Raw genomic sequence first — 24,237 nt, forward strand, 5'->3', positions numbered from 1 at the left:
AGTTTTGGTTACTTCGGCTATCAGCTCGTCTAGTATCTGGATCTGGGCAGGATGCAATTTTTCTCCAAATAGGATTTTGGAAATTCGTTTTCTTTTCCTAATTAGGAAGATTATTAGGAAAGCTAAAATAGTTAAAAATATTATAACAGAAGTGGTGCTCAGTCCTATGGATAATCGGGGTAGTACTTCTATGGTATCTATTGGTTGAATTTGGCCATGTGTCTCTGGGATTGTTAATTTTTCAATTTTCATCTCATGGTTTGGTATTAATTTTATTGGAACAATTTTTGGAATGGAAATATCTTGAGACGTCTTTTTATTAAATTGGATACCTTCAATCATTATTGGTACATCTGTCGTCAAGAGGCTGGTTGAATTAATTTCTATCTGCTGGATTCTCATTGGGTGAACTATTCCTAGCAATATGACTTTGCTGGTTTCTTGGAAAAAGTTCTCTGTGATTAACGTTTTTGTGCAATTATCTACATTGGGTATGTTACATTTGGATTGTACATAGTTGGAACAAACTATGTTATCGCCTTGTCCTATACAAGTGTTGAACCATTTATTATTTGTATAGTAGCTTGCAGGTGGCAGAATCATAACATGATCTTTGTTTGGAATGGGATAGATTTTATAGGTAGTATAAGGAATTTCATGGAGTATAGGGATTTTAATTATTATGAGCATTGTATTTGAAGTTACACAAACTAAAGTTTTTGTTGACTCTATAAGTTCGTAAGGGTGTTCATTACTATTGGGAATTGAATTTCTGGGATAAATTTTGAGAAGGTTCTCTTTAAGGTCTATTATTTCCTTTAAAGTGAATAATTCTATATTAGAGATATTAAGTTCAGATAAAGTAATGGTTCTTATAAGTTTCATTAGAAATTCGTTTATATTTTGGAGATTTATTATCTCGTTGTGTAGAATGATATAGCTGTCAAAATCAGCTGATAATTTGTTGAGTGCAGATATGAGAATTGAATTATCAGAATTTAGTTTTTCTAAAAGTTTATCGAATCTCGTGTTAAAAGAGTTTCCATAAGATATTTGGTTATTAAATTTTTTTATGATTTCGTTTTGTTTATTTTCTAAAGAGATTATGTGTGATTTTAACAAGTCTAAGTCAGAGTCGTCTGGATTTCCAGTCACGTATTTGATGGCTGTACCTAGAAAATTAAAAAGTCCGCGTTTCTGTTTTCGCGTAATCTTGTGTAGATCGTCTTTTGTTTGTTCTTGTATGTGGGTGTATTGGGAGTACAGTAGCGAGAGAGGTGCATTTTTGAAGTGATCTTTGAAATAGCTTGTCGGACTAGCGTCAATACTGTCGGATAATTTGTCTAGTGGAATGTGAAGAAAATGTCTGTGATAGTGGGAGATTTCTCTTGATTTGCCTATCTCTTCAGCATAGTAACCATTATTCGGAATCTCCTGAATATTGAGTGGATGGACCAGGGCGAGGATTGTCCTGTGAAAAATTTGGGTCTTGAGTAGGTTTATCTACATGTTTTCGTATTCGTTTTACATATTTAAGGTGAGTGCTTGTTAAATTTTGTTTATCTGTTTTACCGATTATTTTTGTTTTGTCTTGCGTTTCTGGATGAATAGTGGAGAAAGGGGCTTGTAATTTGGACTTATGTTTTTTCTTAGAAACATATAGGGATTTTGTAAGGTCTATTTCCGGAATATCTTCGGCATTTTCGTTTTGTCTATCTAAAAGTTGTTGTCTTTTTTGTTTTTGTTTATTATATAGTTCTGCAATAAAGGGTTGGAGTTCTTCTTTATGTCTTTGATTATATGTTTCGTATATCGGAAGATCAAAGTCGAAATGTATTTCTTCTGCATAGGGTCCGTACAGAATTGAGAACGGGGAATAATCTGTGGAACTGTGGATTGATTGGTTGTAAATAAGAATGGCGTGTGTTAGAATGTCATCTAACGAATCATTTGGATTTTGGGCTTGTAAGGTCCTAAGTTTTTCAATAAGAGTTGAATGAAAGCGCTCTACAGGAGAGTTTGAGGAAGAATTGTTTACTGTTGTAAAATGTATTTCGATTTTGTGGATATTTAGGAATTCTTTAATGACTGCAGAATTAAATTCGGTGCCGCTGTCGCATACAATCTTTTTTGGGTAATTGTGGTGCGAAAAGTAGTGTCTTAATTTATTTAGTATGGAAATGGAAGTTTTGTCGGTGAGCTTATAGCATTGACCGTATTTGGAAAAAGAATCTATTATTGTGAGATACAGGTTTTTATTGCAGTGGAATAGATCGATATGTAATATATCAAAAGGTTTTTGACCTAACAACGGTCCTAATTGGGGAAGTTTATAAGGACGTCGCTCGTATTTATTTTTTAGGCAAATTTCGCATTTATTGATAAAATTAGAAATAGTTGTCTGCATTGAGGGCCAATAAAATTTTTGTTTTAAATGTTTGTAGGTTTCAATTATTCCGTTGTGATTTTCTACGTGATATTTCTTTATGCATTCTATTTGTTGGTTTTCTTCTTCTATGTCCTGAAGTAGTATATTGCAAAATATTGCTTTGACTGTGGAATTTATTTTTTCTTTAAAATAGTTACAGATAAAAGGTCTAAATTCGTGAGGGATTGTTATTGCAAATTTTTGATTTGGTCTAAGGATATTTTGGAAGGTATTTGCTATTTCTGTTTTCCAATTATTTGTCAAAGTGACAGTGTAACGGTGTTTGTTAAAAATTCTTTTGTATTTAATTTCAAAATTATTTGACTCCGGTTTAAAAATAATTTGGTTTGAGGATAAATTAATTGGTTCAGGTGAAATCTCTATTCCAGTGATAGGGTTCTCAACTGATGTATGTTGTGTGTTAGTACTGTTTTGTAAGTTGTCAAAATCGGCAAGGAAATCGTCTATGTCGAAATTGTCGGGTGGTTCAGCACATTCTGAATTCGGGGGTTCAGCACATTCTGAACTCGAGCTTAGGGCATTTATTTGGACTCGGCTAAGAGCATCAGCAACTTGATTCTCTTTGCCTTTTTTATATTTAACTTCAAAATCATATTCTTCTAGTTTAAGTCTCCATCGGGCTAATCTAGAAGTGGGGTCTTTAATTTTGTAGATCCATACGAGAGGATTGTGATCTGTTTCTACAGTGAATTTTTGGTTGTATAAATACATACGGAAGTGTTTACAAGAATCTAGTATGGCTAAAAGTTCTTTTTCAATAGTGGAGTAGTTTCGTTCTGCGGAATTTAGAGTTCGAGAATAGTAGGCAATAGGGTGATTATTTTGAGATAATACTGATCCTATAGCTATATTAGAGGCGTCTGTAGTCAGTACAAAAGGCTTTTCGAAGTCTGGATATTGTAAGACTGGAGAATTAGTTAACAATTGTTTGCATTTTGCAAAACATTCTAAATAATTTGGATTTGTGGGGTCGATAGTTGCTCCTTTTCGAGTACATCTCGAAAATGGGGACGTTATTTTTGCAAAGTTGGGTATGAATCTTCGGTAGTAACCGATTAAACCAAGAAATGATTTAATTTCTTTTACTGTTTTTGGTAGAGGATATTTTTGTATAGCTTCGATTTTTGCTGGGTTAGGTTTGATTCCTTCGGTTGTCACTACGTGACCTAAGAAAGAAACTTCTTTCGTGAGAAACTCGGATTTGTCTAACTGAATTTTTAAATTATTTTTCCTGAAAGTGTCAAAAATAGTCGCAATATGAACTAAGTGTTCTTGCAGTGACTTGGAAAAAATAATGACATCGTCCATGTAGACGAAGCAAAACTTATGAATAAATGGTCTAAGAATATTGTCCATTAACCTTTCGAATGTTGCTGGGCTATTCTTTAAACCAAAGGGCATACGTAAAAATTCAAAGTGACCATGCGGAACTGAAAAGGCTGTTTTCCGAATAGAATCCGGATGAACTTCAATCTGATGGTAACCTTGAGCTAAATCTAATGTTGTGAAATAACTGGCTTTTCCTAAGTTATCCAGTATCTCATCTATCTGAGGAAGTGGGTAGCGATCACTTTCAGTATGATCATTAAGCTTCCTGTAATCAATTACTAATCTAAATTTTTTCTGACCTGAGGCATCAGCTTTTTTTGGTACTATCCAAACTGGAGCTGAGTACGGTGAAATTGACGGTCGAATTATCTTATTATCTAATAAATTATTTATTTGTTTTTTTATTTCTTCCTGCATTGCTTTGGGATGCCGAAATCCCTTTACATAAATTGGATTTTCATCCTTAGTTTTAATTTCGTGTCTAACAGCTGACGTGAAAGTTAAATTTTTATTTTCGTCGTAGAATACGTCTTTAAATTTTTTGCAAAGACTTATAATTTTATATTTTTCTTCGTTATTTAAATGCGAAGTACGGATTTTGTTTTCGTTAAAATGCGTCGTTGGAATTTTTGCTATATTATAATTACAAAAGTTCTCAACTTCAATTCTCTTATTAAATTTCATAGGCATAGGTAAGTCGAAAGTGTCTAGAAAGCCGTTTTTTGCAACGTGAATAGAATGGGGAATTTTGATACCTTGAAAGTGTCTTTCGCGCAATAAGACTTCGCCATTATGAACGCTTACTGGAATTTTTTGGTATAAAGTTTCAAATGGAATGCTAACGTGAGGATTCTCAAAGGTTAAAGTATGAGTTGCGTAGCTAATTGTGGCGTGGAATCTTTTCAGATCGTAAGTTCCAAGGAGGAGGTCAAAGAATTGACTAAAGTCGGCAATTTTTACGTCGAATGTTTGTGGAATTCCATATTCTAGGAATAGTGGCGTCTTAATATTTAAGTCGTGCTTGGAAGTAATTTTCATTGACGTTAGCGAAAAGGGTTTTCGATAAATATGATTTTTATCAAATAGTTTGAGAGCTCGCGGATTTAAAATTGAATGGGAACCGCCGGTATCGATTAAAACGCGTAGATGTGTTTTGGGTGTAACGAAGCAAGGTAACCCAGGGGAACTTTCGATATTATATAGGTTTATACAGGGGGTGGATGATCGTCTAACGGGATGGCTTGAAAATCCTGATGATTTTCATCATGTAAATCGGGCTCTTGTTCGGATTCGTAATTTTCGAAATCGTTTTCGAAATATTGGGTATCATTTGAGTCTATGTGAAAATTGTGGCTTCTATTAGTTGTAATTGTCATGGGCTGATGGTTTCTGGTTGTGGTAGTTTGAACACCGCTCATTGGAGTAGCAAAATTTGGTTGGGGTCGAGGAGCTTTATATTTATTTAGTCTTTGTTGGTTGTTTTTCGGAACATTGTTTCGTTGGAAGGATTGATTTTGTTCGTGAGAACTGAAATTTTGTCTCTGAGGAAAATTATAGTTCTGTTGTGGAGTGAAGTTAAAATTGGGCTCTGTGTTGTGAGTTGAAGGTCTCACATAATTTGAATGCGTGGGTTGGAAGTTTGAGTATGTGGGTTGAAAGTTTGTGGATCTTTGATTATTCGAAGATTGATAGGGTTTATTTTTGAGTGGGGCCTTTTTGTTTTGTTGGCTCTTAAGGAAGTTCATGTATTGTTGTTGATTTTTGTGGTTATCGTAGGCAATACACTTTTGAAGGGCTTCTTCTAGGGAATTTAATTCAAAATGCGATAAGTATTCGCAATAAGGCTCGTTGATTCCGGTACAGAAAGTTTTGAGGGCAATGTTTTTGAAGTATGGAGTTTTAAAAGTGACTGTCGCGGGATTATCGTTTAGGGTGATGTGTTGGAGTAAATCGTTCAGATTTGTAGTTATTCTCTGATGATAATTGTCGTAGGATTCACTATGTTTTTGGACGGTAGTGGATAGTTGTGTTACTAATATGTCTTCGGAACGTCTGTCTCCGTATTTAGTTAATAATGCTGGACGAATTTCTGTCCAATTGGTTTTATTAGAATAGTTTAAGAAATTTCTAGGTTCTCCTTTAATTCGAGATACGATATGGGAATTTAAGATAAATTCTTGGGACGGATTTAAATCTTGGGTGCCTAAGAAAACTATTAAATTATCTACTGCTTTGATGAAGGTGGAGAGGTTGTCTCCAGAAGAGAATTCGGGCAGAGTTGAGCAAAGGCTAGCAATATCGCTATTGGTCATCGGCATTTTGGAACGTAATTTAGATGCAGGCTTAGATTTAGAGGTTTGTAGATTTCTTTTTATTTTTAGATTTAAACTGTCGAATAGTAAACTTAAATTTTCGATACTATTTTGGGAAATATCATTCAATGTACTCATAAAATATATGCAAAAATATAAATGCAAGTATATATAAAAAATTCGTTGAAGTAAAATGTTATAAATAATATAAATTCAATAAACAATAAATAATAAATTCAATGTAAATGTTTAAGAATTCAATTAAAATAATAAATGCTCATAAACAATGGTAAAGAAAGGAAAAACTTACGCAAGGATGATCGTGTTTGATTTCCAATACATTTTTCTCTTTTACCAGGTTCTTCAGGATTTCATTAAACTAATGTAGACCAGGAAACGACTATGTTTCTGTATGAAATATCCTGTGGTTCGCAGCGCCAGAAATGTTTCTTCAACGTCGATATTCCCAAAAAAAATCTTTATTTCGAAAATAAGTTACAATTTTTGAGAAATTCTACAAACTACTACATTTAATGATTTAAACTTGACTATTGAAACATAATAATTACAATAATAATAAAAATATTGATTTCTTCCTATTTATAACGTCGGATATCGGAATCTGCTGATTCTTAATAGTAAGGGAGCTTATGGCTACATTTCTATATTATTAAATAATAGAAGCAGACACTTTTTAACAGTTATTTGTTATTCCTCATAGGGGCTTTCATACGAGGTAGTAGTACGTAAAGTTCCTTATGACTCATCCTGTATGAAAAAGAAAACAGAAACAGGTGTATTATCTATAAAAAAAGAGCAGGGCTACACGTATGATCCAACAAGATAAAACATGATCTCTGTGTTTGTATAGACATTTTAGTATAAGGACTTAATAACGGTTAAAAATTAAAAGAGACGCTTCAGTTTAGTTCTATAGCTACGTAGAGAACTACTTATACTTATTATTTTTTATAATCAAAACTTTATTATTTTAACAACCGTTGTGAGTTGTAATAAAATTGACTGCAGAATTTGAGATTGTTTAAATTAAACAATATACCATTTTATAAAAGTAAAAAATATTCATCGTTTAAGTAAAATTATACATTATTCTATTTCTTTTGCACAACATTGAAAAAAATAATTTAAAATATTTTTAAGTTTATTGCTCGTGAAATTTGTTAATTGTATATATAATTGAAACACAACTCTTGATTCAATGAGCTAAGTATTGTTTTTTTTGCAAAACAAATTAAAATTCATATTTACATCAATTCTCTTCTGATTTTTTATGTATACATATAAAATTTATATCCCCTTTAAACGTCTTCCGATCCTCTAATTGATAATACATTTTCTCTTAATAAGTTTGAATTTAATCGATCAATTTAAGAATAATAAATCTTGTAACATTGCCCTTTGAGCTCGAAAGTTGTTTTTATATGTTATATTAACAGTACAAAAATCTTTAATTTGAATAAGTTTTGCAAATTAATCCTGAAATTTGTTATCGTGTATTAAAAAAAATTAGTCCAATTTAACTTAAAATAAGCTACAGGTCTTTATGACATACCGCTATCTTTAATTTTTCTTTGTCACTGTATTCTATTAGGTAAATGTTGTCATATAATACCTCATACGTCACGATTGGCCCGATAGTAGCAAAGATACGTGTCTAAAGCACCTTTGGTATGTTGCCATGTTTGATTTTTCTTTATCATCGTATTATATTTGCTAAATCCTGTCATATAATATATCACACGGTTCTGTATGTTAAGTCGTTTAGGCACTATAAGCTTAAGGTCTTTTTGACAATCCACCCTCTGATCCCAACCCTTTATTATTTATTTCTTTAGCTACCCTCTTTCCAACAACTCATTATACGTCCCGATGCAACTATCCGTGCTCGAGCTGAACGACGTCAGAGTAGAAGCGCAGGGGAATAGGCAAATCGTCCTAACCTCTACAATTTAAACAAATTTTTGTTGTTGAAAACTTTTTTTTTTAATCTTTGTCTTGACTTCAGCTATAAAAAAAGTTCTGGCCCTGCAAAATTTACAAACCCTCAATAATTTTTATAAACAATTAAATGTATGTATCTCGTAAAGGAATTAAGCGATTGGATCTTACGAAGTCTCATTCTATTTGCAGTTAAAAGAGCTACAATATAATGCTTTTTGCATATAAAAGAATATTTACAAAAGTTATTTCAAAAATTAAAAATGGCGAAATATTGACATTTTTTTTACTTTCAATAGTTAATTTTGCATAAACTGTTGGATCAAATTTAATTTAGCACATCTCAAATTAAAACTTTTTTATGTACTTTCATAAAATATTGACTTGATACAATAAAAATAAAAATAATCAAAAACACTGTTTTTGTCCCTTTAAAATGGCACAAAAAAATTATAAATAACAATTTGGAGTTGCAGGTACTTCATAACGCTGTACTGATTTCAAAAATTCACTTAATAATGTATGTTTTTTTCTCTAGAGCTTGGGCTAATAATCTTCCAATACGAAAACCGTGTTGTTCAGGTATCAACATTTGTTTCGTTTCTTATTGTCTTGTAATTACCATGAGCTTGTTAGTCACAAGTTTACATATTACACAGCATATAGAAGATGATTTCGAAAGAAAGTAAATTATAGGAGTAGTATATATTGACCTTAGCTTAAAATATAGCTGGTCTAATCTAGTCTACTCTAGAATTACCTATAGAATTGCCAGGAGAAAATAGTTTTAAAACTATACACCAATGACATACGTAACACACTCGCGTAACATTTCATATATGCGGATGATATTGCTACAGCTGCTTAAGAAAGAAGTTTGAACAGTTATAGGGGAGATATTTTAATTAAAAACCTGGATTAATATTATGTTAAGAATTCTCTGAAGCCGAACCCCACAAAGACCCAAATCTTTGCATTTTAACAAGCAGGTAAGAAAGAACTTGTCCTTAACTTAGAAGAGAAGCCCCTGATATTACTTTGAACCAAAATACCTGCGATTGAAATTGTATAGAACATTTTTTTAATAAATACTAGCACATCACAAAACTAAGAACATCATTGAGAAAATACGCAAGCTATTGTACAAATTGAAAGGGCTATTATTGGTTCAGTTGGAATAATATTGGGATGTTTTAAACCCACCCCCGTTATACATCCGTTAGTTGTAAATGCTACCCCTCTATTAGGAGAACAGTCATATCGAGAGGATATAGAGAGGAAGAAGCAGATAACATACAACCCTTGTTTGGTCAATCAAGGCAGCTATACAGACTTAAGTCTCATAAAGCTTCATGAACTGCTCATAATAAATGGAAAATAGCGTCCAGAATCACCAGAAAAAAACTGTCGCCGCACACCGTTGGAACGTGTTGACAGCAGGATATGATTTGCCATGCTCTACCTAGAGTTCTCTAAACATATTAAAAATAGATACGATACGAAACTAAATATAAAAAGATAGGTTACTGATTACTGACTTAACCAGTATAATTTTTACGGTAAGCTTTTGAAAAATTTATTAGAATTATTAGTGCTTAATTTAAATTAAAATTTCTAAAGTTCAGACGTTTATTTGATAGATCTCTGATAAGTAACATAAAAGCTGAAAAATAAATATTGAAAACAAAAATCAAATGACCAGGATTTTTCAAATCATAACGCATTAAACTTCGGAGTACGAAGTCTGGGTCAAGTCTGACCCTAAATTCACTTATTTCTTAATATTTTATAAAATATTTTTTTACAAATCCGGTTGATCGTAAGTTCTCTTTATTTGTTTCAATCTATTTTTTCTTGCATCATTTGTGAACATGCAAATTACTGTTTTTCCTCTACGTAACTATGATGCCGAGGTCAGTCCTGACCCGGTTTTCGGATTTTGAAGAATATTTTCAATGTTTGTAGGTACATGTAAAACGCAGTCGTCTCTATTTACCGGTGTACACATTCAAGGCCAAAGGATTATACTTGTAGAAATATTAGTAGCTAGAAGGTAACCTTCGGAGTAAATGTAGTGTCTAAAGGCGGGTACACATTTGCGAGCAGAACTGTTCGCGAACCGTTTGTGAACGCTATATTCGTTAATGTGTACGGCAGAAAAAACCGCTTGCGTACTGTTTCATCGTGACTCGTCGCGAACCAAATTGTTGCGGTTTATTTCACGACTTCAAAGGAAGCTCGGCTTTCAGTTTGGACGGCGCTTACTAGACGCAGCGAACATTTTTATTGTGTCATCAAATCGACATTGTGTGAATGACGTGTTCCTTCCTAGAGAGACGTGAGAAAACAGTAAACTGATTATTGTCATGGACGTATAAATAAAGATAAAATCTTTATTTATACGTCGATGATTACTGTACATAATTTTATTTTTGTTAAACAAGCAAAAACAGGAACATAAATCAGTACCCAAATTATAAATAAAATGAATCATTTCACACATGTGTGTTCGTTGTTGGTTTGTCGCTTTCCATGGATCGAGATAAGTATGCGATTAGTACGATGTAGAATATTTTTCAAGGATCTGTACGCGTACTGTACGTATACCGTTCGGCTCGCATATGTGTACCCACCTTTAGGCATATTCTACGAAAACGTCTGAGATCTCTACTTCGGTGTAAAGCCGTATTTCACGTTTGTTTATTAATTTAAGTTGCGAATCGATCTTAAAGTGTGCAGTATTATATTAAAATGTGGAAAAAGAATAAACCTTCGAGTAAAGCTGAGTTGTATGCCTTACTCCTATTAGATGAAGTTGCAGAGCTGAAAAGCAATAGTGATGTGAGTGATGATGACGGTTGTAAGCCGGAAGCACATGAACGTAATTTATCAATTAATGAACTCGAGAACGAGGAAGTTTTAGCGACAACTTCTGAAAATACAGATAGTGAACGATCTAATGTGTTTGATGTTATGTGCGAAGGACGAACATGACGTTATTTAGCTCGAAAAAGAATAAGACATTGGTCTGTAATTTAGTACAGAAAAACATAGGTCCCACTACGAAAAGTCAAAATATTGAGACATATTTTCAATTTATTTTTTTCTGATAGTATAATGTCAATGATTCTTGAGTATGTATACCAATAAGGGAGCTATTAAGTTCATAGCTGCATATAACAGTAAGCACGAAAAAAAAATTTAGGATTGGATTGAAGTTGATCTAGTCGAAATGAGTGCTTTCTCTGTTATACTTATATTATGTAGAAGATTCAAAGAATCTTTTGAGAAGGTGTATAATTTATGGTTCAATACAAATAATGCATTTACGCGTCCTATTTATAAAGATTCTCTAGGTCGGGATAGATTTATAAGTATTTTGAAGTATATTCGCTTTGATAATTTGGATACGAGAGCAGAAAGGAAAGAACGAGATAAATTAGCTCCTAGTCGAGAAATCGCTGATCTATTTGCCCAAAATTGTAGAGAATCATATGAACATCTGCTTTGGGTATTATTGACGAGCAACTTATAGATTTTAGGGGACGTTGCCCATTTCTGATCTATATACCAAGTAAACCGAAGAAATACGATATAAAGGTTTGGACCCTATGTGACACTAAACATTTTTATTGCTACAACTTTGAGATGTATACTGGAAAGATTGGTGATTAATCTGAACGTAACCAAGGCTCAAGAGTTGTCAAAACACTTGCAGAATATTGGTATAGGTCTGGTCGAAATATTACAACTGACAATTTTTTTATTTTCATTGCTTTATCTGAAGAACTCTTCTCCAAAAATTTAACTCTTCTGTATTCTTCAAACTATTTGTTCACTAGAATGATATTACTTTAGTTTCATATGTAACCAAGCCTAACAAATTTGTCGTGTTATTATCGACCTTACACAATGAACATGAAATTTCTGATGAAGACCAAAAGTTCAACCCAAAGATTATTTTGGATTACAACAAAACCCAAAGTCTAGTTGATATTTTAGATAAATTGATCCGAGAATACACATGCAAAAGAGCAACAAAAAGATGGCCCTTACGTATTTTTTTTAACTTTTAGAATATTGCATGCTTTCGTTTGATCGAATATGAAAAATTCTGAATGGAACAACCAAGTAAACATAAAATATCGCAAAAAACTATTTTTAGAAGAGCTTTGAAAACAATTAACCTCACCAAATATAAAACAAAGAGCTGAAGCAATACAAGAAGAAACCACCTAGTATCATAAATCCGTAATCGTTGCAATAGAGACCACTGGTATTAGTGTAAAAAGCAAACAGAAGTGCCATAATCTGCAACAAAACGAGGTCGTTGTTATTCTTGAAGGGGTCGTGACAATAAATATTCAAAGATGTGTGACTTTTGTAAAAGACCTATTTGTAATACTCATTCAAAACGTGAAGAAGTCCAGGTTGTCAAAATTAAATGCAACTACTGACAAAAAGACGAGAGTCGGGAACTATTTTAAAAAATTTACACAAATACAATAATTTAGGATTATAATTTTCATGTTTCTTTGTTTTTTGTTAAATTAAAGATACTCTTTAATAATACCGACTATTTAAATCACCCTTATAAATAAAATATCATCGTAAGCAAAATAATCTCCGTACTCCGAAGGTTAAATAAATTGAATTAATACAACTTAACGAATGATTTACACATACTACACACACACACATAGGTATACATATATATATATATATATATATATATATATATATATATATATATATATATATATATATATATATATATATATATATATATAGTCTGCTCTCGTTTTTAAGTCTACTGTTAAGTGAAGGTATTATCCTAATACTAAAATATTGCACATTCGGCCATTTAAAATATATCACAAATAAATATTGCATTTTTATATCGTTTTCTATTTAAACAATTATGTCTATCTTAAAAACAGCGATGGTTAAGGAATAAATGGTAGTACTAATAGTGGGAAAAGTTGTCTGTTCATTTATGAAAAATATTAAAAAAGATTAAGCAAAAATATAGACGTCCTTTATCTAATAATGTTAGATGTATAATTATTTAGAAGCTATTACATTTATTTAGAGCTAAAGCTGTTTTATTTTAAGCTACAAGTCATATTATCCCATTTAACAAGTTGGATTAGTATGTATTTATTTTCTTATATCTTCATGACAGACTATATACTTTTCATTTTTTTTATTCGCAATTACTTTCTTATCGGTTATTCATTTATGTCCAAGGTTAAGGTTTTTCCATTACTTTGTGGTATTTCTTGCTCCATTTCATAACTAGGCTTTCATTCTGTACTATATCTTAGCTTTGCATCTTACTATATATACGAGTTTGTTTATAGATATATTCATTTAGGTTATTCATTTATATATAAAAATTACTAAGTTCTCGGAAAGAACCACGTTGAGAATTTAATACTCGACATTTCGGCACCCATTTTGGAGCCATTATAAAGAGGGATACGGTTCCGTTCGAGTTCGGGGTATCAATCTGCCTATTCCCCTCACTCGTGACGTACGTGTATCGTGTTCTGTATAAATACAAGAACCGTCAAACGGCACTGAAGTCTCAATCTGCCTACTCCTCAGTGTCGAGTGACAGCCACACAGGGTAAGACCAGTCGTCACTCGACACTGAGGAGCAGGCAGATTGAAACCTCAGTGCCGTTTGACGGTTCTTGTGTTTATGCAGAACATGATACTGGTACGTCACAAGTGAGAAGAGTAGGCAGATTGAGACTCCGAACTCGAACGGAACTGTATCAATCTTGATAATGGCTATAAAATAGGTGCCGAAACGTCGAGTAATATGTATATATATCTTGTATAACACTACTACGGAATCGTGTTAGATTGTCGGGGCAGCGGTCAGTGGCTTAAATTGAAACTACATTTATTTCAGGAGTTCGATATTTCATTGACTCTATTTTTCCAACCTTATCAGGAACATACTATAAAATTAACTAATAGCTAGATACAAACATAACATTCACAATTTTATAACCTACGAAATGTTGCTTTTTATTTTATAAAGCAAATTAGGTCAGACCGACACATATTCTACGGCAAACAAGGCGGTACTGATTTAGATATTTTTTACACATGTCGTTAGGACCAATAAGTTTTATTGTCGAACCCGATGTTAGATATTCTCAATTTCTCAGAATTTTAAAATATTGCAATACATATCGCTTAGCTTGTAAGTGTCTGTCTGTAATTAATTGATTTTTTATTTTTGTTTAGGTGATATATTTCGACAAATAGACTTTTTTATGGTTGTTTTCTCTCTCCAACATCTGACGAATTAAATGTGTGGTCTGTTATGTTGGAATGGTGTGCAACTGCATAAAAATTTTTCTGTTTTGCAATAACTTTTGTGTTGCGTTATTCGTTGTTTTAACCACTGCGATGTTTGCCCTTTACACTGATCACCACATTCGTGTCAAGAAAGTTGGAAAATGGGATGGCTATGATTTAGAAGCGGTGTCTGCTCTTTGAACTTCAAGAATAAACTGTAATTATATTATTAGTTAAACCATTTGTCTAGGGTAATTGTTTGTAAATAACGGGATTTGTTGGTGTGTTATCACATTGTCCGTCATATAAGTCTGAATGGTACATTAGCTGCTTGAGAATTTTATTAGGATAGCCGTTATTCAAAAATATATTGTATAATATTTTTAAATTCTTTTGAATGAAAATATCATTGCTAATATGCAAAATTCTGTTCTTCATCGCAACAAGTGTTATGGTTTTGGCTTTTTGCGTGCTGTGAGAAATAATTTATAAATCTTCCGTCAGTCGGTTTCTGATACCATTTCAAAATGATCTTATTCTCTAATGTTCTTATTACCTTAGTGTCTAAAAAGGAACACTTTGTTCTTGTTCAACCTCAACGGTAAATTATTGGTGTTTGTGAAATCCATTGATAATGTCCAGTATAGTTTAAATACTGTCCTCGGGGATCGTACATATTTGTAAGTTAACGGTAACTTGAACGGTAGTTGTGGAATTCCTATATTGAATAGATGATCTAAAACTATGTTGGTTAGAATGTGGCTGAGTAGAAAACCCAATTGAGCACCAAAGATAAGTGAGTAAACACAAGCGAAATCCCTACGGAATGGAAGATATCATACCTCAGCACTATACATAAAAAGGGTGATAAAAATAATTGTGAAAATTACCGAGGAATAGCTGTAACCGGATCTATGAGTCGAATATATGGAAAGGTGTTAAAGAATCGAATTGAGAGAGAATACTTAGATTATGAAGCAGTAGAACAAGCAGGATTTCATACGGGTCGATCCACTATTGACCACATTTTCTCCTTAAACCAGATAATAGAAAAAAAGATGGCAAGGAATCAAGAGATTCATATGTTGTTTGTTGACCTACGAAAAGCCTACGACAGCGTTCCACTGAAGAAGCTGCGGCAATCAATGGAAAGCACGAATATTAATATAGAATTAATAAAAGCCGTCAAAGTGCTATACAACCAACCAATAACAAAGATAAAAGCAGGGAAACAAATAACAACAGGATTTATAACATCAAAAGGATTAAAGCAAGGATGTTGCTTGTCTCCCACTTTATTTAAAATATACCTCGAAAGTGCTTTAAAAAGATGGAAACAAAAATGCAGCACAATGGGGATACCGCTCACCAATACTATGGTATATACGCTTAACTTTGCAGACGATCAAGTAATAATGGCTCAAGATTATGACGATTTAAAATATATGGCACGAAAATTAATTGAAGAGTATGATATATGGGGTCTAGAAGTAAATAAAAAGAAAAACGAATACCTGTGCATTGTAGCAGAACAAAAAGATCTCATATTAGACGATAACACTACGATAAAGCACTGTTGTGACTACAAGTACCTAGGTATCACTATTTCACAAGATGGAACATTAGACAAAGCCATAAGAGAAAGAAATACATCAGGGAGAAAAGCCATCACAATGTTAAAGACCATTTTATGGGACTAATCCATCAGCAAAGAACATAAAAAGAGGATATAGAGACTATAGTAAAAAGTACCACTTTATACAGCTGTGAGGTATGGCCACTGAAAGAAAGAACACTGTCAACGCTGAAAGCGACGGAAATGGATTTTTGGAGAAGAGCCGCAGGAAGATCTAGAAGAGAAAGGATTACCAACGAACGCATTAGAGAAATAATGAGAATCAAACGAACAATCAGAGATGACCTAACAACAAAACAACTTATCTGGTTCGGACACATACAAAGAATGGACGAACAACGAATGCCAAAAGAAATACTAAAGTGACAACCAGAAGGAAAGAGAAAACGAGGTAGACCGAGAAAAAGTTGGAGCGAAGGAATAAATAAAGAACTGAGAGAGAGGGCCATAGAAGAAGATCTATGGAACAACCGGTCTAAGTGGCGATTGGAAGTCGAAAAACGGCGGAGAACGTTATAAACCGACAAGTAGTAGTAGTAGATAAGTGAGTAAAAGTTCCTCCAAAGAAAAAATACATATAAGAAAAAATAAATCCGATCAGCTTAAAGAAATTATTTTTACTTAGTATGGTCTTTCGTCCTGCTAAATGCCAATTTTGTTCTAAAACTTTTATGATCAGGTTAAGAGGAATGTTCGTGAAAATTATACCGCATCTAGGAATATAAGTACATAGGTTTGAGGGATTGTAATATTCCTGATTTTACATTTCACATTGTAGTTGGTTTGATCTTCAAAAGTAACAGTATGTTAGCCAAGTATTTGGAGTGGTTGTAAGTAGGGAAGTTAATTAAGCTGATTTTTGTGAATTTTTGGTAGACATTATAACTTTGGAAACATCGAGTTGTAAATCATCAGTTGTTTTGCTACATTAGCGTCTATGTCGCCTATGGATTTGAGATTCATAATAATATTGTTGTATTTAGTTCGTATTCTTACCATTAAATTAGTGTTTAATTTGCTGTATGTAGATGAATCCTGTAGTATTAGCTCACTTTTTATCATTATATTCTGATTTATCCATGGCAAAGGTGGGTGTACTGTTGCCATGGATAAATAAAAATATATAATAATAAACGCTGCAGCACACCATTCCAACACAACAGACCACACATTTAATTTGTCAGATATTTAGATCTTGGAGATAGAAAACAATTATAGAAAGACTATTGCTCGAAATGTATCACATAAACAAAAATAAAAAATCAGTTCATTATAAGACAGACACTTGCAAGCTTAGCGATATATATAAATATATATATATATATATATATATATATATATATATATATATATATATATATATATATATATATATTGCAATATTTTAAAATTTTGAGAAACTGAAAATATGTACCATGGTATGGACATGTAAGAAGAACTAGCGCTACAGCAGATGGATAAAGAGGATAACCGAATGGAGCCCCATAGGAAGGAGGAAAAGAGGATGACCCCGAAGATCCTGGAGGAACGAAGTAGACGACACTATGAGTCAGAGAGGCCTAGACGTTGGAGAATGGGAAACCAGAGAGAGATGAATACAGTTGAGCGAGGGAAGGCAGTGAATACTGTAGAATCCCTGAATATATATATATATATATATATATATATATATATATATATATATATATATATATATATATATATATATATAATTGTAAAGTTATGTTTGTATTGTAGTAACTGTTAGTTAATACATGTAAAAAGTACCTATCTGATAAAGAACTGCTGAATTAACTGAGTTTCAAATTTAAGCCACTGATTCCAGTCCCGACATTCAAAGACGACTACGTAGTATGATACACCATATTTGCACGGTTCATAATTACGAAGGGTTTTAAATATATATATATATATATATATATATATATATATATATATATATATATATATATATATATATATATGTATATATATAGTTTGACTCCGCGTTGAAGTCAACCCGGAAAACCACAAAAATACATATAGCTCTCGCGGAAATGTCAAGTATAACATTATATATATATATATATATATATATATATATATATATATATATATATATATATATATATATATATATATATATATATATATATATATATATATATATATATTCTTCTAGTTATTCTAGTTAGCACCTTATGCGTAACGTTAAGCGGGGATATGCCTCTATAATTATTGAAGTCTGCCATGTCTCCTTTTTTACTATCGGAATAATATCTGAATAAGTCCATTTTATTAGGCTTTGTTTTTCTTTCCATGTTATTCTTATTAGGACAGCCACTTTTTTACGTCATCTTTATCGTTTATACTTTAGTAATTTGGACATATCTTAATTATTTTTGGTTTTTTTTTTGCTCTTCTTTCTCTTTATTTCTTTTTGTAGAAACTCCATTACTTTTACGTTGTTCTCTTCGTCGTTTTCTTTGATTTCTTACTTTTACAGATTTATCTCAGTATCATCTTTCTCTTGTTTATATAATGCCCTAAATTTTTTATTAGACTTCTGAAAATGAGTATAAAGCAAGGGGGAACTTTCAATCTTAGTTTGTGTTTACACAACTTTACAGATCTACAACTTCTAAGTAAATTTTAAAACAGCCTTTTTTATTTTTAGCTTTAACAAGTTTTTTTAATCCATAATTTCTAATTTAAAAAAAAGTGATAGAGATAAAAATAGGTCTAAAAAAATAAACATGCTGTTGACCATTGACCTATTTTATAATATAACTAGAGATCACTGGAATAGAAAACGTAAAGAACTACCTTAAAGAAATAATATAGTACACTACATTAAGTAATAATGTGTACCAGAAAATCAATAAACTACAAAACTTAACCCGTTATTAGTTCCAAAAAAATGAACACATATATGTATATATATGTATATATATATATATATATATATATATATATATATATATATATATATATATATATATATATATATATATATATAATAATATATATATATATATATATATATATATATATTAATATATATATATATATATATATATATATATATATATATATATATATATGTATATATATATATATATATATATACATATATACAATTATGACATAAATTCAATTTATTTCTGTAACACAATTACTGTAATTCTCCACACAATTACTTAATTTTTAATTTAAAAAAATTTGTCTGTGAATTAAAAGTTTAGCAAAGTGAACCATTGATGTAAAAAAAATTTTTTTTTTCGAACTTTTCTTGCAAAAATTAAATTTGTTTAAAAAAACGTTTAATTTAACAAACAAACCGGGCCAGATTTTTTCAGTTTATTTGTTCAAATTGGAAAAAATCAGGTCCGGATTTAAAAAATTATTATTTGTTCAGAGAAAAACTTCAGAGAAATAAGTTATATATTTAGTATATACATAAGAATAATACAACCAATTTGCCAATTTCCAGAATTTCAGAAGGTATAAAGTGTTTTGAATAAAAAAAATCGTGTTTAGCAATATGTGGTTTAGTTTGCCAAACGTTTAATTCATGTACAAATTAAATTTTTTTAATAAAAAATTAAGTAATCGTGTAAGAAAAAAATAAATATGCCATTGTATTTGCCTATTTGTCTTATTTATAAAATTCTTTTCAGAGTTTTCAAAAACCGTATACACGGTGAATTTTTTTCTATGAACAAAACGAAATATTTTTTAAAACCGGACCTGATTTTTTTTCAGTTTAAATAAATCAAACCGGGAAAAATCAGGTCTGGCTTGGTTGTTAAATGGTAAATAAAATGTTTTTTTAAAAAACAAGAAAAGAAAGTTAAAGTTTGTTACATCTATGCTTTGCTAAACTTTTAATTCATAGTTTTTAATTTAAAATTTAGTAAACCCGTGGGAAAAAATTATTATTCCATTTTAATTGCCCATTTGTTTTATTTATATCTTTTTAGAGTTTTCAAAAACAGTATGCAAGGTGAAATTTTTTGTATGAACAAAATGGACTATTTTGATTTAGTGATAGACTGATAGACTGATTTTTTTCGGACTATTTTCCTAGTTTGAATAAATCATTTGATTATATGGTAGTAGTGTAAAGTTTGATCAAAAAATGACATACATCAAACTTACTGTTCAAAAAATATGATGAATAGAAATTTCAGTATAATTTATGTCATTTTGTATATTATAAAACAATGGGACTAGCCACTTTTAAATGGTCATTTGTTATTTCCCGTAGGGGTTTCCGTACGAGGTAGGAGTAAATACAGTTCTTCATCACTCACCCTTTATATTCTTGGTTAACGTTTTCTGCGTTGACTACGTCTTCTAAGATATTCTCCAGTTTTTCTGAACTATATAACATTACAAAATATTGTCGATTTTGGTTTACCAAACATTTTGACAACATAATTCACAATCAGGGTGGTCAAGTAACACTGAAATGTTTCTCTCTCCAATGGCATTACAGCCCAAGTCGGGCCCTGGCCTTCCTCAGCATCCGCCTTCAAGCATCCTTTCCTTGGCGGCTCTCCTCCAGTTATCCATATTCAATATATTTTAAACATTGGTTCTTACTTCGTCTATCCACCTCTTTCTTGGTCTTCCTTCTAGTCGAAGTGCTACCATTATTAAAATGTATAAATAAAATAACAAATAAAATGTATAAATAAAACAATAATAGTACTGAGAACTTCAAGGCAGTCTTAATCAACCAACTACAATATTTAAATAAAGTGTATTCTTATTATTTTATAAAACTAAACTATATTTCGTTAAATTTGCCGGTGTATTTATTTGAGTTTTGTGTTATTACTAGTAACGTTCAGTTTTTCGTCAATGTATATAAATTACATTTTATATCATCTCAGTCGAAGAGAGTATTTGCGGATGGGTGAGTTGGGTAGGCCTCTGTCTTTGGTTTGTGATCTATTTTATGTGAACTTATCACAACCTCAGTACATGTGTATTTGAGAAAGAGAGACTCTACGTTCCACCCATTTTACATTACAAAACGAGAATAAGAGAATCCATATAAGCACAATGAATTACTAATAATAAAGATTAGAATTCTCCGTTTCTACACCTATTAAAGAAATCGCAAAGTAAAAAACTCAACATTGAAATTTACAAGTAGACAACGATGTAATACACTAAGGATGAAACGTGTTGATATTTTTACACACATATATTTTTACGTCACATTATCAGCTATAATGTCCGGCGTGAATTTGACACATATAGTTATCTGTATTCTTTTTGGTAAATCAATAAATTCGTTAATTTTTTAATATTTTCCGTCCAGTCACATCAGTGGTGTGCGATATATATATATATATATATATATATATATATATATATATATATATATATATATATATATATATATATATATATTTATATATATATATTTATATATTTATATATATATTTATATATATATATATATATTTATATATATATATATATATTTATATATATTTATATATATATATATATATATATATATATATATATATATATATTTATATGTATATATATATATATATACACATATGTCCAAAAGTTTGGAATATTGGAATATTTCATCTTTTTATTGATTTTTTTATATAAAATCTTCTGAATAGTTAAACATCATTTTGTTTCAATTCTCAACAATACTAAATAAATCTCAAAACCAGATAAACGATATGCGAAAAAAATATTTATTTTCTTGGAGTGAAAAACTTTCAATGTACAACTTACATTTAAAAATAAATTAGTACAGAAAAAAATAATTTTTAATAAAACTAATGATAAGTATTTCCTCCATTGGCCTGTATGTATGCCTGTAGGCGATTTGGCATGCTGCCGATTAACTGGTCGAGCTGGGCTTGCGGAATTCTCTCCCATTCTTCATGAGCAGCATCTTTAAGTTCTCGAAGTGTAATAGGGGGATTGTTTCGTTTCTTGATGCGTGTTTTGAGAATGTCCCAAGCATGTTCAATAATGCTCATATCGTGGGAATTCGAGGGCCACTGTAATATAGATATTCCTTCTTCTTCAAGAAAATTTTGTACTGCTGATGTTCGATGAGGAGGTGCGTTGTCATACATAAACAAAAATTCATCACCTACTGCCCCTTGGAATAGATGCACGACAGGATTTAAAACTTCCTTGATGTATCCAGCACCAGTGACTCTTCTCTCCAGAACCAGCAGTTACGTCCGTGTACCACTCATAATACCACCCCAAACCATAATACTGCCACCTTCAAATGGGACACGCGGTTTAGCTGTTTCAAGTGGGGCTTGTCGTCCTGGGGCCCTCCAAACCAGTGTTCTTCGTGAATCAGATACCAAGTCAATTTTTGACTCATCAGAGAATATCACGGTATTCCAGTTAGGATCATGATGCACCATTTCTCTAGCCCATTGCAACCTTACAATGTTGTGTTGGTAGGTTAGTTTAGGAACACGTAGCGGTTTTCTACGATACAAATTTAACGCATTTAGTCTGCGTGTTATTGTTTGCCGTGAAATATTCAGTCCTTGAAGCCTAGAAATTTCTCTGGATATACCACTTGTAGATTCCAGACGATTTCTACGAGCTATAAATGTTATTTGCCGGTCTTGTGCTGCTGTTGTACATCGATTTTTATCACTTCTGGGACGATCCTAGACGTCATTTTTATCTTGGAAGTTTTTTTAAATTTTCGATACAGCACTCTAAGTAACATCAGCAGTATTCGCGATATAACTTTAAATAAAGTCCTGTTGTAACAAAGCAATTACACTGGATCTGTCAAAATGAGATATCACATATCACGTTTTTAGGCATTTTTAAACGGCTCAATTCAAATTTAAACAAAGACTGAAATAATGTGTAAATACGCTAATCAGTTGAATGTCACCAAAATCATACAAAAACAATTCAAATTTTTTATCATTTTCATTTAAAAACCCTCTAGAATGAATATCAACAACAGTTTTAAAACCACCATAGGCGTAGATATATTATTTGTACGTATTCCAAACTTTTGGACATGTGTGTATATGTATATATATATATATATATATATATATATATATATTATATATATATATATATATATATATATATATATATATATATATATATATATATATATATATATATATATATATATGTATATATTTATGTGTGTGTGTTTTATATTTTTTTTTGTTATAAAAATAATATTTTTTAATTTTACATTGTTACACGTCATTATACCTTTTATTCAAATGTAAGTAACAACGAAAGTAAATAATTATTGTACATATGTACCAAAAGAATTTTTTGCGTACACCACTGAAATTCGGAAACAAGAGTTGGCCATTGTTATAAACTACTTTGGAAGCAAATATTTATCCATAGGTTCCATCCTTAATATATTACGTTGTTCCAAATCAATATTAACAGACCTTAAAAGTCAAACCAAGACAGGGACGTACTCTGTACACCACGAATTGTTGTATGGAAAATTTCAACTTTTCTGTCAAAAGGAAAACTATTATCCAATTAATGATTAGAATTAGATCTTTATATGTTTACTGAATATTGGTCGGAGGTTACTGGAATCACCGTAGCATAGCTAATAGTCTCAGAATCACTGCTCGATACTCCTTCTTCGCCTCCTATTACCCCACTATCCATTGACCCGTAACTACTTATAGCGGCATCTCTGTTGAACCTACCAAAAAAAACTGAATGAGTCTCAACACTCTCTGCACCTGATTCGCTGTGACCGTCGCCTAGACTCTCGTCCGTTTCGCTTCCAATTCCTGTCGGCTCTAGTATAGTGACTTTTACTTTATTAAAATGTGATTCGTTTGAATCTGAGCTGAGGTAACCAGAGTCTTCCGGTTTTAACGTATTCTGCCAATATAGTTTTTCATTCAGATTGGGATGAGTTTTTACTACAGAGTGAAAAATAAATTGGTCATTGCATCCTTTTTTCAGAATAAAGTCTTCTGTTTGTATAAGGTTTGTAATATTACCATTTTTCTTGGACTTTTGCAGAAGACACAATTTATATTCATCAGTTCTAAAATCAGGAGAACCAGCATTAGGTGGGGAATGGCTAGTCGCTGCATTTGATTCGTATCCGTTGTTGGCACTTCTAAAATGATCGTTTTTTGATTTGCTGCGATCGGAACTATTTTCTAAAACAAAAAAGTTTATTTAATATTTTACATTTTTGCAAATGCGTTGATTAAGGTTTT

General features: G+C 31.5%; 1 protein-coding gene and 1 long non-coding RNA gene across 2 annotated transcripts in view; one reads left to right on the forward strand and one right to left on the reverse strand.

Annotated features, from left to right (window-relative positions):
• Positions 1 to 24,237, forward strand: part of LOC140439719 (uncharacterized) — a 59,982-nt gene that overhangs the window by 22,278 nt on the left and 13,467 nt on the right. The gene's annotated exons all lie outside the window — the stretch shown is intronic.
• sha (shavenoid) overlaps positions 23,184 to 24,237 on the reverse strand; it is a 641,875-nt gene continuing 640,821 nt past the window's right edge. The window contains exon 11 of the mRNA XM_072529817.1: positions 23,184 to 24,177. Within this exon, the coding sequence (XP_072385918.1) occupies positions 23,555 to 24,177 (623 nt within the window). The 3' untranslated portion in view covers positions 23,184 to 23,554. The remainder of the gene's footprint in view (positions 24,178 to 24,237) is intronic.

The sequence above is a fragment of the Diabrotica undecimpunctata genome, chromosome 4 (genome assembly GCF_040954645.1).
Source record: "Diabrotica undecimpunctata isolate CICGRU chromosome 4, icDiaUnde3, whole genome shotgun sequence".
NCBI classification, from domain to species: domain Eukaryota; kingdom Metazoa; phylum Arthropoda; class Insecta; order Coleoptera; family Chrysomelidae; genus Diabrotica; species Diabrotica undecimpunctata.